The sequence below is a fragment of the Notechis scutatus genome, chromosome 1 (assembly GCF_049901735.1).
Source record: "Notechis scutatus isolate UNSWTSFEM ecotype Mainland chromosome 1, rNotScu1.2, whole genome shotgun sequence".
Lineage (NCBI taxonomy): Eukaryota > Metazoa > Chordata > Lepidosauria > Squamata > Elapidae > Notechis > Notechis scutatus.
In genome coordinates this window covers 165,906,876-165,922,849 of record NC_142009.1, presented here as the reverse complement: position 1 = coordinate 165,922,849, position 15,974 = coordinate 165,906,876, and the positions used below count along the sequence as shown (strand labels likewise).

Sequence of the window (15,974 nt, the reverse complement as noted above, 5' to 3'; positions counted from 1 at the left end):
ATATTTATTTATTTATTTATTTTTTATTTATTTTTTATTTATTTTTTATTTATATTTATTTATTTATTTATTATTTATTTATTTATTTATTTATTTATTTATTTATTATTTATTTATTTATTTATTTAGACTTCTATACAGGTTGTCCTCATTTAGTGACCTAAGTGGATCCAGCAACTTGTTAAGCAAAGCAGTCAATAAGTGAAATCATAACTGTGCTTATGATCTTTCTTCAGTTGTCCTTTGCATAACAGACCTGCAAAGTTTGTAAATATAAAGTAAAATTACTTTTCATCACTGTTATCACTATAAACGGTTGCTAAATGACAATTACATGGTCTGCTAAATGACTATGGGCTATAAGCAATTTTAGGAAATGCCATAATAAAGTTTAAACATAATAATTTGAAAACCCAACACATGAACAAACCCACACCAAACAATGAGCATGCCATCTCACAGGAATAGACCAACCCTCTATATGCCAAGTGCCTTCCTAAAGAGCCAGATCTTTACAGCCCTTTGGACGCCCAATAAGGAGGAAGAGGACTGGATATCTCACCTCTGGTAAGATGGGGAGCATACAAGTTTAATAATAAATAAAATAATAAAAATGAAATAATAAAATGAAATAAAAATAAAATGAAATCTGGGAGTAAGCAATCCTTTTTTTATCTCACTTGCTGGGCAGATTGAGCCTGAAGAAGGCAATCACATAGATACCAGGTGTTGAGCCATGATGGATTATAATGATGACACCATCTCAAATTGCACCCAAAAACTAACTGATAGCTAAAATAGGGATGTTATATAGGTAAATTTCAATTTGATCCTTACTATCCAGGCAGCTAAATGCTGGACCAGCTGAAGTTTCCAAATGAACTTCAGCATCACCTTCATGTAGAGACAATTAGAGTAGTTCATCCACAGGGGTTGAGGGAATGAATAATCTTGCACAATGGTTCTTGATCCAGAAATGGTCGGAGATGCCATAGAATATGCAATTGTGCAAAGGTTCTCCTAGCTGTGGCCTTTATCTGTGATTTTAGCAGGAATTAAGGGTCCAGGAGAACCCCCTTATTGAGAATCAACTTTATATGAGGAAGTACAACCCCATCTAGAATTAAAGATAAAATATCTCTGGATGCGGTAAGCCTTTGAATCCGCAGTCACTTCATTTTGATAGTATTTACTAGAATTGAACTAAAACTACCTTCTACCAACTTCATAGATCATAGACAGAGCTGTTTTTCCTCATCAAACTCTTGCAGGGTCCAGGTCAGAATTTCCACTATGCAGCCTGTTCAGCCAGAGGCAGAGATGCAGGACTGATATATAATCCATATCAGTGGTGGGATTCAAAAGTTCCCACCACCAGTTCTGTGGGTGTGGCTTGGTGGGCATGGCTGAAGGGGTGGGATCGTGTGCCTCACGTGATTGCGCAATTGTGTGCGTGCATGCGCCAAACACTCTCTCTGCGCACATGTTAAAACAGTAAAAGCTAAGCTACTGCACTTCTCAGCTGTTTACCTCAGAAATCTGCTCTGCCGCGCCAAACAGCTAAGAAGTTAAAAAGGACCTAGGAGTAGAGGCGGGCTGGTGGGCCCAACTGCAGAGTGTTGGAGAGGCTCGCAGAAAACCGGTTCTCTGCCAGCTGATCTTCAGCGCTACTGGTACACCAGAACCGGGCCGAACCGGTAGAATATCACCACTGATCCATATTCTGATACTATACCCCATCCTGGATATAGTAGTAATGTAATCTCTCCTAACAACTCTACAAACATTCTCCCAAATATCAGGATTAGCCCATCATATTTTTTTTTATGATTAAGAACGGTTATCATCAGGGGATACTTTCTGGTTAGATGCCACGGGAAGCAAGAAAAATCAACTAGAACCTCTTTTTTTTTTTTTTAACAGAGGTACAATTGCAGGCGAAGAAAGTAAAAGGAGAAATCTTATTATAGGTTTCTCACATAACCTATAGTTGAATATCATTTGTCAAAGGGAGACAAATAATGTTTCATGTCTGATTCTATAAAATTCTCAATGCAGTAGTATGCCTACTCTCCATTATCATCAAAAGTTGACTGCTGCTGTAATACACTTTCATGTCAAATGCTGATATTGAACAACGCTTGCTAGTGTTGGGAAAAGAATCACACAACCAGAAAATATTCCAAGGATATTCTTCACTGAACTTTAAGCAAGATAATTTAAGAATTTGACATCAAATCCTGCCCCCCCACCCAAAAAAGATGATAAGAATGGATGTCAGTTTTAGGAGTATTAGCTTTCTAGGTACAAAATAAGGTAAATCTATTAAAGGATAGGCAACTATCCCCCCCCCCCTTTTTTTTGTATCAGTCAACTCATCTCTGACTACAAATTTGAGAAATACTTTCCTGCCATTTGTGATAGGAAAGATAAAGAATAATACTATATTTGCAATAGTGGTGAATATCTGTAGGTGTAGGATGAGGGTGAAGGTTCATTCTCCAAGCTTGTGATTCTGAATGTTTTGTTACCAGGCTATGTAACATCTTCAGCAGAGTTTAGGGAATGTCAGTGTCAGTGTTCTGTTTAAAAGGGCTTCAGGTATGGGTGTGTCAAGGGAGGGCCTTGTAGTATTATAGTTACTAAAATAATCTTTACATCAGTTGAAAGAAACAAGCTCCCGCTTTATCTATAGTCTATAATAAAAGATCCATAGAAGCCAAAATATCAGCAATAATTATAAAGTATAACACTGAAAACAACTTATGGGGGAAGAGATCCAGAACTTATTAACTTAGTAAAAGTGGATGTCCTTTTACAAATATGTTACAACTGAAGGGAAAGAAAATTTTGCAACCATATGAGTCACACTTCTGTTGACAGCACCTCATGGAGGGAGGGAGGGAGGGACGGAGGGAAGAAGGATTGCTGTTGCTGTTCCATACTCCTTTAACCTTCAAGTCCTCACTGCATACTTGCCAACTCATATCCTGACTTTCCTGAATTGTTTTATTTTTTTATTTTATTTGGTTTGTCAATTGCTTACAAGATAATAGGTATAAGTAAAAACATAGTTATGAATACATGGATACATATAAGAAAAATAAAAGAAACAATAGGACAGGGACGGTAGGCACATTGGTGCGCTTATGTACACCCCCTACAGACCTCTTAGGAAAGGGTTGAGGTCAATAGTAGAAAGTCTAAGGTTAAAGTTTTTGGGGTTTGGGGAAGAAACCACAGAGTCAGGTAGAGTATTCCAGACATTGACCACTCTGTTGCTGAAGTCGTATTTCTTGCAATCAAGTTTGGTGCGGTTTACCTTGAGTTTGTATTGTATCACAGGGACATCTGATAGCAGAGGAAAAGGCAGGAACAGGGTTAGAGTGTTGGAACCTACACAATCAATCCAATTCTCTTTCTCTGCAATTGAGGAAAAGAAAAGCACTGATCCAGTAATGCCTAGAGCAACTGCATGAGATATAAGGCAGTTGTTCCATATAGATCTGTGTGTGTGTGTGTGTGTAATTATATCACTCTTCCTATGAAAAGAAGGGATAAGCATGAAGTGGGTTTCTGCATAACAATTAAAGGACTCACTTACTTGCAGTATATAAAATTATATTCTATAGAATTATAGGATAATATATCTATCCTTCTGTCTAAACTTTTCCACTATGTTATGGTCACAAAATTGGGGCTGTAAATATCAGGCTAGTTGAAGCTTGCACTCATTAAATGATTGTATATGGTCCCTGCTGACTTTAAAAGGAACTCAAATGAGTAACCACAAAATCTGTTTACCTCTTGTACAGAAAGAAACATGCTGTGGTTTGGTATATTAATTCTGCCACTCTATCTGATCCAAAATTCACTGACAGCTATCCCCACAGTGAAAAAGATACTTCGTGCAAGCTAATATTTATGTTCAAAAATAGGTTCTGTTTCTCAATTTAATAAATGGTAGAACTTTTCAGAACAGGTGGTCTTCCATGGGATGAAACTGCAAACAGTGGCAGAAATTTAGGCTTAGAATGTTAAGTTCATCTACTGAGATTCTTGGGCCTTTCTTATTAATGAGGCACTAGAGAATCTTGAAATATTCCCAAGTAGCAGATTTTGTATTTCTTCTCCTCTTAATGATGCTTACCTTTCAGGTGTTGTTTGTAATTATAGCTAAATGAAGCTGTAAAAAGTTAAGCTTAGAATAAACAAGATCTCAGTGTTCTACATAAATTCCCCACTGCCACCACTACCAAAATAACCAGAAAGAAAGAAAATTGAAGAGCTAACTTGAAAATGATCCACTCCTGCGGATGCAGACATTTAAATTAATGTTGATACCACAATAGAAGTATATAATGTGCCAGAGGCAGGTAATATGGTGGCCTCTAGATATTTTGGACTATAATGGGTATAATCCACAATAATTGGATGTATAGCCTAGAGCAAAAATATAGACCAAAGCATCGGATAACTCCAGGTTGCCTACCACTGGTCTATGAAGTAAACAAATTGTTTGAACAACCAGATTATTTCTTTTTCTGCTTTGCAGGGTATGGATCCCTCTGTGAAGAAAGATATTGGTATCTGGGGAAATTACAAAGCATTTTCTTCAATAGCAACATCTACATTATTTTTAAAATGTCACTATTGCTATCATTCACTTCTAATGTAAAGTTTTCTGAAATTAATTTGAGAGTAATAGTTAATGAATGTTCAAAAGCATGTGTTTTTTTTAAAACAAATGTAACAAATCCTAATGTAGTAAGATAATTTATATTTAACTTTTTCAAAGCAATAGGATTAATTTGGCATCAAAATTGAAAGAATTGATACAAAGATTATGAAAACAGTTTCAGTCATGTCACTTGTTCAGCTCGATTATTCAATGATAAACATTTTAATTTCTGAACTGTTTTTCTGAGATTGGTTGCATGAGAGCTACAGTTGTCATAATCCTTGACTATTTGGCTATTTTTACCAAAATCTTATTGTAAATGGGGAATACTTAAGGCAGGATTTTGTTAATTAAAAATCAATTATTTCATTTCAGCTTAGAAAATTTTACCTCTCTATTTATATGCCTTTTGTTTGTTTGTTTTAAAAAACCCTTGTTTAAGTAGTTCTTACTTAATTATATAGAGTACAATTAACTTATAAACAACTGGAACATATAGAAAACTGTAATCGACACAGAAGAGCATAGTGCTATAAAAATTAAGTCATCTATAAACATGCAGAACTTATTAATGGAAGTTTCCCTTTCCTATCGTGTATTCTGTGTTGCTGAGTTACTGTGAAATTATAATGAAATCCTGCTGTGAAGTGGTTATCAAACACAAGGAGGAAAAGGTTTCACTGCTTTAAAAAGGATTTGCTGTTAATTAGCTTTTGTATACATATACCGTCAACAAAAAAAGAAAGCTTTGTATTTATAAAAGGTGATGTGAAAGAAGAAATGTGCTTTTGTTCAACTGGAAGAAAAGATGAAGAGCATTAATATACGCACACAGTTTTATCCCACCATTTCTCTGTGGGAAAGATTTGGCTAATTAGTTCCTGTTAGTTAAAAGGGGATATGTGAAAATAAGGGGGACTATTATTTAGGGTATAAATCAATACATACATCTGATTAGAGAAGGAAATATTAAAACATTGTTTCCCTATACTGATTACATCTGCCACATTATGACTGCTTATCTACCATAAAAAGAAAAATGGTTTCCTTTCATTTTATGGATTCTTTTGCTCTTAATTATACCTTGAATGCTTGCTCTGAAAGCTGAAATGTTAGGATTTCCCCCCGAAATATAGTCATGAATAAGCTCTTCAGTTGGGCTGCTAGGCTTTGAATATTGCATCACTTTCTGGCTCAAGATATTTCATCTGGTACACAAATGAAGTTCTAGGTACTTAATATAACATACCAGGAAGGCAATAGTTATGCATGACCTCTATACGTTTCAAGTCTAGGTAGTGAGTCAAGTCTAGGTAGTGGAAGATAAGTCTTGCAGAAGGAGTACTGTGACAAAAGATCTCAGGTGGCGGAACAGGGATAAACTTTGGAGTGTGCCTCCTTGATAGAATCATGTCTAATGGTCTCATAGATCATCATCTATATATATATGAAAGCAGAAGACCACTCATGCAGCATCACAAAATCTCCAGAACCGTAAAGCCTACATACTTGAAATTTGGCACGTATGTTCATCTTGGCTTCTAGGTGCTCACTAAGAAAGGATTTTTCTAAATGACCATCAGATCATTAGTATTTCTTAATACAGTAATTACCATGTTCTGATCAATGGTGGGATTCAAATTTTTTACTACTGGTTCTGTAGCATGGCAGGGGAAGGATACTGTAAAATCTCCAGTCAGAGGTGGTATTTGCCGGTTCTCTGAACTACTCAAAATTTCCACTACCGGTTCTCTAGAACTGGTCAGAACCTGCTGAATATCACCTCTGGCTCCGATTCTAAGGAGCCCTGTTCCCCCTCCCCACCTGAAAAGAACTCTGTTCCAACTGCCAGTTGTCTCACATTCCATTACTTCACATTCTGTTATTTTAGTAACTCCACAGCCATTTGCACAACTCAAGTGACCCGAGGACACAGACAAAAACCTCCATGACTCTCTAAAAGGATGCAAACTACATTTTCAAACAGGAAGCTACTTTGGCATCAAAGGTTGTAATATTTTGAAGAAGCTCCTTGGATGAGAAGCAAAACATTGTTAAAGAAAAACCAGAAAGTCCAGTTGTCTCCTGAAAAAGAGCACCTTTCAAACAACAGTTGGAGGATTGTATTTTACAACACTTTTGCTGAAAAAGATGATAGATAGATAGATAGATAGATAGATAGATAGATAGATAGATAGATAGATAGATAGATAGATAGATAGATAGATAGATAGATAGATAGATAGATAGATAGATAGATAGATAGATAGATAGAAAAGGAGGAAGGGAAGGAAAAGGAGGAAAGAAGGAAAGGAAAGGAGGAAAGAAGGAAAGGAAAAGAAAGGAAACCCTTATGTGTTTCAATCATGGACCACCACTGAGGCAATGGATTGTGAACCAAATTTCTCCTGCATAGCCCAATCACATTGATTCATCGCAAAGCATGGGTATCAGCTAGTTTTATATATTCATTGTATCAGCAGTGAAAGCCCTGGGCATGGAAGCTAACCAGGGCCATCCGGATTAGTCCCCAAGTAGGAGGTCTCCAGACAATTTCAGTCCTGAAAGCTATTCTGGGAAGTTGAAAATCACCCTGGAAGATGGCAAGGGCCAACTTCTCCTCTCCTGTTGCCAAGTAGACAGTCCATGAAATTATTATAAAGGGAGACTCTAAGTTTATTTAAAATATTCACCCCTCATTGATGGATGAGAATGGAAGAAAACGTATAGGTTTGCTTTGGAAAATCCTACATAGTAGAGGTATTATCCTCTTTCCCCTTCTACTTTCTTCCTGTTTAGAATCAAGCCTTGGTTCCTCAGTGAAAGAATAAAGGAGTGTTTGAATTTTTGACTTTAAGCATGAGGCATCATTGGGCTTGCCACCACTTAATTGGTTTGGGCAGTTTATGGTAAAGCTCACTCTTCCTTTACGGTAAAAAGTTGTAATACTTTACAATAGAACAATTAATAAACTGCTTGTTTCCATATCCCTTGTCCTCCTTGTGTTACAGCACTATACAATAGGCAAGTGGCTGGTGAGTTAAGAGTGAAATATTGGATTGATTCATTTCCAGACATTAAGGAAGCAAACATTATTAGATCTGTTCGGTGATCTGGATTAAAAAGAGGGGAAAGTGAATCTGCTCTTATAGTTCTCTTGAAAATCATTTAAGAAAAACAGCATTTCTTCTTGGTTCTGCACAATTATACAAAATGTTTAATTTAGTTCAAGGAGATGTCACTATGTATATGTCCATACATACTCTCAATTTCTTTTCTCCTTCAAATTCGCATTCATACCTAATCATTATTACTGTTATGTATTGAATATATATAGTTGTGTTAAGCCCTGCTAAAGTGAAACTAACCTTTAGATCAGGGTCCCCAACCACCGGTCCGCGGACGGTGCAGTCCGTGGAACAAGTCCTACCGGGCGCTGGCTTGCTGGGCGCCGCCATCTTGTTTGATGAAAAAGTGCTTCCAGTGAGCTTTTCCGGGTAGAAAGCTCACCGGAAGCACTTTTTCATCAAACAAGATGGCGCCAGCTGATGTCATGCCGGGCCGCGCCATAAAAAGGTTGGGGATACCGGGCCGCGGCGTAAAAAAGGTTGGGGATCACTGCTTTAGATGACCCTAACTGTTAACTCCAACTGTTTTGGAGGGAAACTTAGAACATTCATATTTGGGTGGGCTTTTTCGAGTATTATGATTAGTTAAGGCCATTTGCCTGCTGTTCCTCAGTTCTAGTTTGAGTTAGTAAATGCTGTTGTAGCTATGCTGATCTGCTTCTTGCCTACTGAAGCCCACTACACAATAATTACTATTCATTTTGTTAAGCTTTATTGTCTCAGTTTGTCTTCTGGTACCAATTGGTAATATATATGGGGAGGACAGGAATGAACCTGGCAGTTATTCCACATCTTTGAGTTGCTTCCAGTATCACTGAACTGGATGCCATTTGGAACCAGTTATTTACAACGGAGATTGAGTGTGCTATATTGGCACTATAGGTGGTAGTTTTGCAAACAAAGTTAGGCTTAGAGTTAGGCCTTTATGGCAATTACACTATATGGTGTTGAAGATTATATTTTGAGCCTCTTTAACATCTATTAATGTATCTAGGCAAAATAATTTAAAATGAAGTGACATATGCTACAATGTTTTTTTTAATTAAATTCAGAGATGCTAATATGTGTTTAAAATCAAGCATGGGCCATAGAAGACTATGCATTTTTGAGCGAAGACTTGGACTGCAAAATTCAAAGCAGTCTGCAGCGTGAAGGCAGATATGTGATGCTTTCTGTGCGGACATTCTGACTATTTAAAAATCCCTTCATCACTATAGTATTCATCAGTTCAGTTTTTCATGATTTTCAAACTATAAGTGATAATAAAGCTAATTCCCAGTACAGTTAAAATGGTCATTTAAAAAATGATATAATAAGTGCATGGCAAAAGCTTGGAACAGCTAGTAAGGGGGAATACAACAATAAGCAAACTAGAAGCAATCTGCCAACCTACCAAAGATTACCAACTAATTCTGGCATAGTCTCTGTTCCTCTCTTCTTTTCTCTTGGTATGTGCTTCCAATGCTGGTTTTAAGAGCTGATAAGTCCATTTTTTGCCAGTTGTTCTGTAAGAGGGAATTCTTTACTGGCAAGAACTGGGACACATCTGGCTCCTTACTATTGATAGCTAATAGGAGATTATTCCTATACTTATTCTACTTCTATTCCAAATCTATATGTTAGCATGGATCAGTGTACAGTTCTTCTGTGCCTTCAAGCGATATCTACTGTATATATTGGACAGCAGTGGGGAATCTTATCACATAAGTATACTGATCTAATTCCCATTCATAAACATCAACTTTTTGCTCACTTTAGTAAGCTCCTAGCTTGATTCTATGCTCAGAAGGAAGCCATCATGACTTCAGTAGGACATATTCCTTTGCCCATATCTGCAATGTATTTGTTCCATTGAGAAGAACAATATCCTAGAACTGAAATGTGTTGGTTTCTCTTCCGGGGTCAAATAATCTTTTACCTAGCCTTTGGCAATATACTGTATTAACCAAGTTCCTGGGTAGGGATAGGAACAGTTAGTTATTGGGCTAAAATAAATGTATTTTAACAATGCCCATCTATATACAATTTTCTGCTGATCTGAACTTATTTTGTTAATATACAATCTAGCCTCAGGATCAAAATGTGTCATAGAAGTACATTTGTATTTTTAATAAAAATTGTACACTGTAATATGAGACAATACTAATTTGGTTCAGCAGATTAGGCATCTTAGAGTTCCTGTCAGCCAAGGCATGTCAGCTGGTGGAGACCAGGTGAATGCCTTCTCTTCAGTGGTGGGATTTAATTTTTTTTACTACCAATTCTGTGGGTGTGGCTTGGTGGGCATGGCATGGGAAGGACACTGTAAAATCTCCAGTCAGAGGTGGTATTTGGCCGCTCTCTGAACTACTCAAAATTTCTGCTACTATTGTGTTCTACAGAAGTTCTATTTGTTGGTCCGCATTTTGAGCGGGAGTTTTGCTTGTTCTGATTGGCTGAGCAGCCTGACAGTGAACTATAAAAGGGAGCAGTCAGACAGCATTGGCTGTTACCAGTCAGCTGGCTGATTCAGCAACATATGGGCAGACTAGGGTAACCTGTTTCTTTGTTACAATAAACATTGTTTCATTCTTCAATGCCTGCCTCAGCTCATTCTTACAAAGAATATAATAGCTACCAGTTCTCCAGAACTGGTCAGAGCCTGCTGAATCTTACCTCTACTTCTCTGTCATATACCTCCCCTCTGAAACATTTTTCCTCCCGAAATCAGGATAGCTTCAACGCTGATTGCTTTTTGTAAGATTGTGACGATGATGTGCCCAGATCTGAGACCCTGAGTATTGTTAAGGACTCCATTTCTTGCCTGAATTAACATCCATGGCAACAGTGTGTGTGTGTGTGTGTGTTTTATCATATACACCACCCAGAATAACTTGTTAAGATAGGTGAGTATAAAAATAAACAAACAAATAAATAAATAAATACCTCTCAAGAACTATCAGATAATTAAGACAATTCCTTCAATATTTTCAGAAACAACTATTATATCTAAATACAAGTAATAAAAAGAACTACATTTTACAAGATGATGTTGATCTAAAGAAAGAGAAGAGTCAGTGGATGAAAGGTTAGTCAGAATATTTGAGGCAGAAAATCACATTAACCAGTTTGATTAGTTTGGGACATATAACCAGAAAGGATCCATTCTATTTTTCAAACTCAACTCTTGGAAACTTCCTGGACAAGTCCTTGTAGTTGTCTTGGCAAGATTTCAGAAGTGGTTTGGTTTTGCCTGCATCCTAGGGCTGAAAAAGAGTGACTGGCCCAAGATCACCTAGCTGGCTTTGTGCCTAAGCCAAAACCAGAACTTACTGTCTCCTGGTTTCAGGTCTGATCCTTAACCACTACGCTAGGCTGGTTCTCATGAGGAATATTTATATATATACTGGTAGTGTTGCAACAAGTTTTGTCCCACCCTCCTCCCATACCAGTAGTGTAGTTTGAATACAGGCTATGGAATATCTTAAGGACCCCAGCCTGCCTTACACAATCTCCATTTAAGCCTCCACTAAAAGTATACTTTTAACATTCAAATTCCAAAAAGAATCATGAAAGCATGTGTGACCTGCAATCTTAATGTGACCTGTGTGACCTGTTTAAGGGTGCATGCTTAAATTTATTTAATTCAGTAATTCAGTCAATAGTATAGAAAGTAGCTCAAAAGGACTTGAATGGATGAATACAAATTTAGGATCCCGCTCACTAAACTGGGTAATGTGATTATCCTACTCCTTACAAAGAAAGAACAAAAAGAACAAAAAGTTGGGATGGCTGATGTTACCTAGCGTGCTGGAGTAATATGGACTGGCGTGTCCATGGATAGTAAATGCAGTCATGCCTAGTGGGGCCTCTACACCTGCAGGCAATTACAGAACAGAAAAGATCATTCACCATTCACAGGGGCCATGCACACACAAGCACCTTTGCGCACACATGGAACATGGGAGGTGTGGCAAGAGGAGCAAGTGCTCAGCAAGTACCTATCCATGAAACCAATGCAGTCCTCAAGGCGTGGGCCTATGCACCTGCAGCAAATCCAGGTGAAGGTGGGGGAAGGGAAAAGAGAGAAAGAGAAAACATGCATTAGGCATTTTATAGGCAGAATCATCATTATCCCCCTTCCATTTTCCTTGCTCCAAATAATTGATTACAATATTCCCTCAATCATCATGAAGCCATTGCTTCAAATGTTTTTCATTTCAAAATGCCTCCTGTTATGCTCTGTTTGTAAAATTGCAAGGCTAAATCACTGTAAATCTTCGGTTACTTACCTCAGTACAGATAATTGTGGGTTTGTGTAAAAATGATCAGAACCAAGTTTCACCTGCCAAGGCAAGGATCTACATAGTACCTTAATACAATGGCCCAATAAATTCAATCATTAGTGAATATAATGCGGCTATGGCTTAAAAGATAACAATTGACATTTTCTATATTTCAAGGGGCATAACTACCATTCAATTATGCTGCTTCTATCAAGGCTGGATAATTATATTCATCTAGTATTTGTATTTATTGACAGATCAACTGATTGATCATATTTATAATGCAACCAAACTTCATTAAGTGCACTGTACAGCATGCAACATTTAAAATAGTAAGAAACAATATAAGAAAGATAAGTTTCTTTGTGCCAAGAATGAAATCATCAGGTTAATATGCAAAATTATATCAAAAGCTCATCACACACACTAATCAAAGCCCTGGGGGAAAGCCAGGTGATGAAGTGCTTTTTGAAGATAGTCCAATATGGTTCTATGGGGGATATTGTTTCAGAGGGCAGATACTGCAACAAGAAAAAGCCCATCAGGCAATATGATTTAATGAACGTAATGCAAAACAATTCTTGTTGGATTGTATAGGACAGGAAAAAATGATCAGAGATACATAGTATCTCAGGCAGCCAAGTTCTATGGATAAAGGGCTTTATTTGTGGTAACCCAGCAATTTGAATTGTATCTGAAAGCTAACTGGTAACCAATGCAGTTCATGAGCAATAGTGTTACACCGGCATAGTCTGGCGCACCCATTACTATCTGCATTGATGCATTCTGGACCAGCTGTAGCTTCCAAGGGATCTTCAAGGGCAATCCCATTTACAACATATTGCAATAGTCCACACGTGAAGTGACTAAGGTACAAATTATTGTTTTGATAGGTGGCCACTCCAGTCCAGGAGCAGGCATGGCTAACATACAAGATGGATCTGTGCAATAGATTTCTTGGCAAGACCTATCACCTCACTTCTGTGGAGGAACTAGAAAAATCTTCAGATTACACCCCACTCCTAAATGGGAAAATGCAAACCTGTCCAAAATTAAATATTCACAATGGCTCAAATACTAGGGTTGAACCTGAATCTGTTCCTATCCATCTTGATCCTCATAACCTCTAGACCAGGGGCAGGCAATTAATTTTCCCGAAGAGGCCACATGAAATCCTGGGACTGTTGTGGAGGACCGCAGTCTGCTACTACCCCACCTCCCGGCCACAGTTCAGACAGGGATATACAAATGTGGCCTGCAGGCTGTGAAATGGCCAAGTCCTTTCTACATTCTGGCATCCAACAGCATCACTTGGACAGCCCAGGGTCAATAAAAGAGTGTATCATCTCACACTATCAAATGACTTCAGCCAATGGCCTCATGTAGATATTATACAGAGTAAAAGCATCAAGCTTTGAAGCATCTCACAGGTTAGAGGCTTCAGACCCAATCTCTCTTCTTCCCCATCAACTAGAACTACACACAGAGAAAGGGCACCCCCCACCCTTGCCAGGAGGATCATGGGTCTAACAAAAAGGTAGTGGGTTAAAACATCCCAGCTAAACTTGCAAGACTATACCCAAGTATCTTAACAGGACTTGCCCAGTCACAGTGGAACTATGAGCAAATCTCAATGACTTTATTGATCAGATAGCTAGAATATTCCTATAGGCGTCCTTCAGATGCCATGGTGTAATGTCTAAAATGGACTCTTATTCTAAACCTTGTTTGGTTATGTTTACTCTTCATCTTTCTCCAATGTGCTCCAGGAATTTTCATTGGCTTTTCATCTCCCAGAGCTATTGAGAAAATCAAAGAGCACCATGGGATCAACAATGAATCACAGTGAGAGGCTGAATAGAAACAATCTCATTCTAGGCTACAACTAAGGTCTTGCCTTAATTGCCCATCAGAACCTCTGAGAAAACCCCATGTTCTCTTTGAAGCTGTTAGTTGCCTGGTACAGACAGATCCATTACTTGCCCGGGACAGAATGAGTCATACCCTGTCTGCAGGCTGAAGTAACATCAGCAAGTCAAAAAAGCAATGAAAGATTGATCTTTCTTTCATAACTGAACATACACTACCAAATAACTTTGCAACTACTCTGAAGCCAGATTTAGTATGCCCCACCCAATGCAAGACAGGCTCTTGATTATTTGGATCCATGGTTGTCACAGCAGCCATGAACTCCTGAACTACCTCAGACTATATGCTGCCATGAGGTAAGTTAAAATCTCCAAGATCTAGTAACCTTAGGGACCTAGCTGTTAACGCAGTAACAAAGTTAAGCAAATCAGGAAGGATGCTGCTTTATAGCAGAGAGACCAGTATAAGAATAACGACTGTCGAATAAGATGGGATGGGATGGGATGGAATAGAATCTTTATTGTCACTTTAAATGTACACTAATTAGTATACATTAAAATGAAATTGCATTCAGCTCTCAAAAGATAAACATTATACATATATCCACATACACACGACACAGAGAAATATCACAGTCTAGTTTGAATGTATACATACATGGCAAAAAAAGAAGAATCCTGTGAGTTTACAAGATGGATGGCATAAGGAGCAAAGCTGTTACAGAATTTAGTAGTAGTTCTGCTACAGATACTTCGAAACCTTGTCTCAGAGGGGAGTAACATAAACAGACTGTGAAGTGAGCGTGTGGGGTCTCTAACAATGCTTTGAGCTCTAAGCACATAGCACTTATAAGCAATATCCTGAATAATAGGAAGCGAGCTTCCTATAATTTTCTCAGCTGTCCTTACCGCTCTCTGTATGGACCTTCTATCAGATGCGCTGCTTCCACTAAACCAAACAGTGATGCAGTTTGTTAACACACTCTCAATTGTGCCTCTGTAAAAAGTGGCCAGGACAGAAGGAAAAAGATGTGCTCTCCATTTCTGATGCAAGGAATGCAGATGCTGGTTTGCACACTTCACTAAGGATGATGTGTGGACAGACCAGTTCAGATGATTAGTTATCTGCACCCCCAGATACTTAATGTTATTGATCACCACTACAGTTGCAGCCTTGATATAAAGACTCTGCTTTTTTCTTTCTAAAATCAACAATGATCTCCTTTGTTTTGTTAACATTGAAAACCAAGTTATTTTTATTGCACCAGTCCATCAAAGACTTCACCTCCTCCCTATAAGAATCTTCATTGTCATCCTGGATAAGCTCCATCATTGTCGTGTTGTCCAAATACTTCACAATATGATTTGTCGCAGACTTGGCACAGCAGTCATGGGTCATCAAGGTGAACAATAAAGGACTCAAGACACAGCCTGTGAGAAACATACACTCGAGATGGAATTGAAAACTTTTCTTCCAACTCTCACAAACTGGGGCCTATCAATAAGGAAATCAAGTATCCAGTTACATAAAGAAATATTAAAACCTATAGGCCCAGTTTGTTTACCAAATGCTGATGAATGATTGTGTTGAATGCTGAACTAAAATAACAGCATTCCCACATGAATATTTTTCTCCTCCGGGTGTGTCAAACTAAGATGAAGCACAAAGAAAGTGCATTATCTATAGAGCATAACTGTCAGCCAAAGGATTTCACATCCAGTTACATGAACAGCACAGCTTCTGAAAGTCATCAAGACTTCTTGAATGACAGGTGCATCCCGTGCCTGGATTCATAGTTGAGCTGGGCTCATCAATCAAGCATTGGATGGAGTTCTCATTCTGTTGAGAACTTCAAAAAAAAATCTTACTTTTTTATATTTTTGGCACAAAATTGTTTTTTTCATATGCATCCTGGACAGATGCAATATCCATGAGAATGAGAAAGCCTAGTGATATATCAGATGAAATATGAATTCCTCTTCAGCATCACATTGAGCACAAAAAAATCATCATAAGGAATTCCTTCCTCTC

At 37.9% G+C, this 15,974-nt stretch overlaps 1 protein-coding gene across 4 annotated transcripts in view; it reads right to left on the bottom strand.

The window, feature by feature from the left end:
* ERBB4 (erb-b2 receptor tyrosine kinase 4) overlaps positions 1–15,974 on the bottom strand; it is a 942,903-nt gene that overhangs the window by 196,939 nt on the left and 729,990 nt on the right. For 2 of the 4 annotated variants that reach the window (XM_087949416.1, XM_087949418.1), the window contains exon 16: positions 11,790–11,834. In XM_087949416.1, the coding sequence (XP_087805542.1) occupies positions 11,790–11,834 (45 nt within the window). Of the gene's footprint in view, positions 1–11,590; positions 11,666–11,789; positions 11,835–15,974 lie in introns of all 4 variants that reach the window. The other 2 variants (XM_087949415.1, XM_087949417.1) reach the window with 1 other exon arrangement.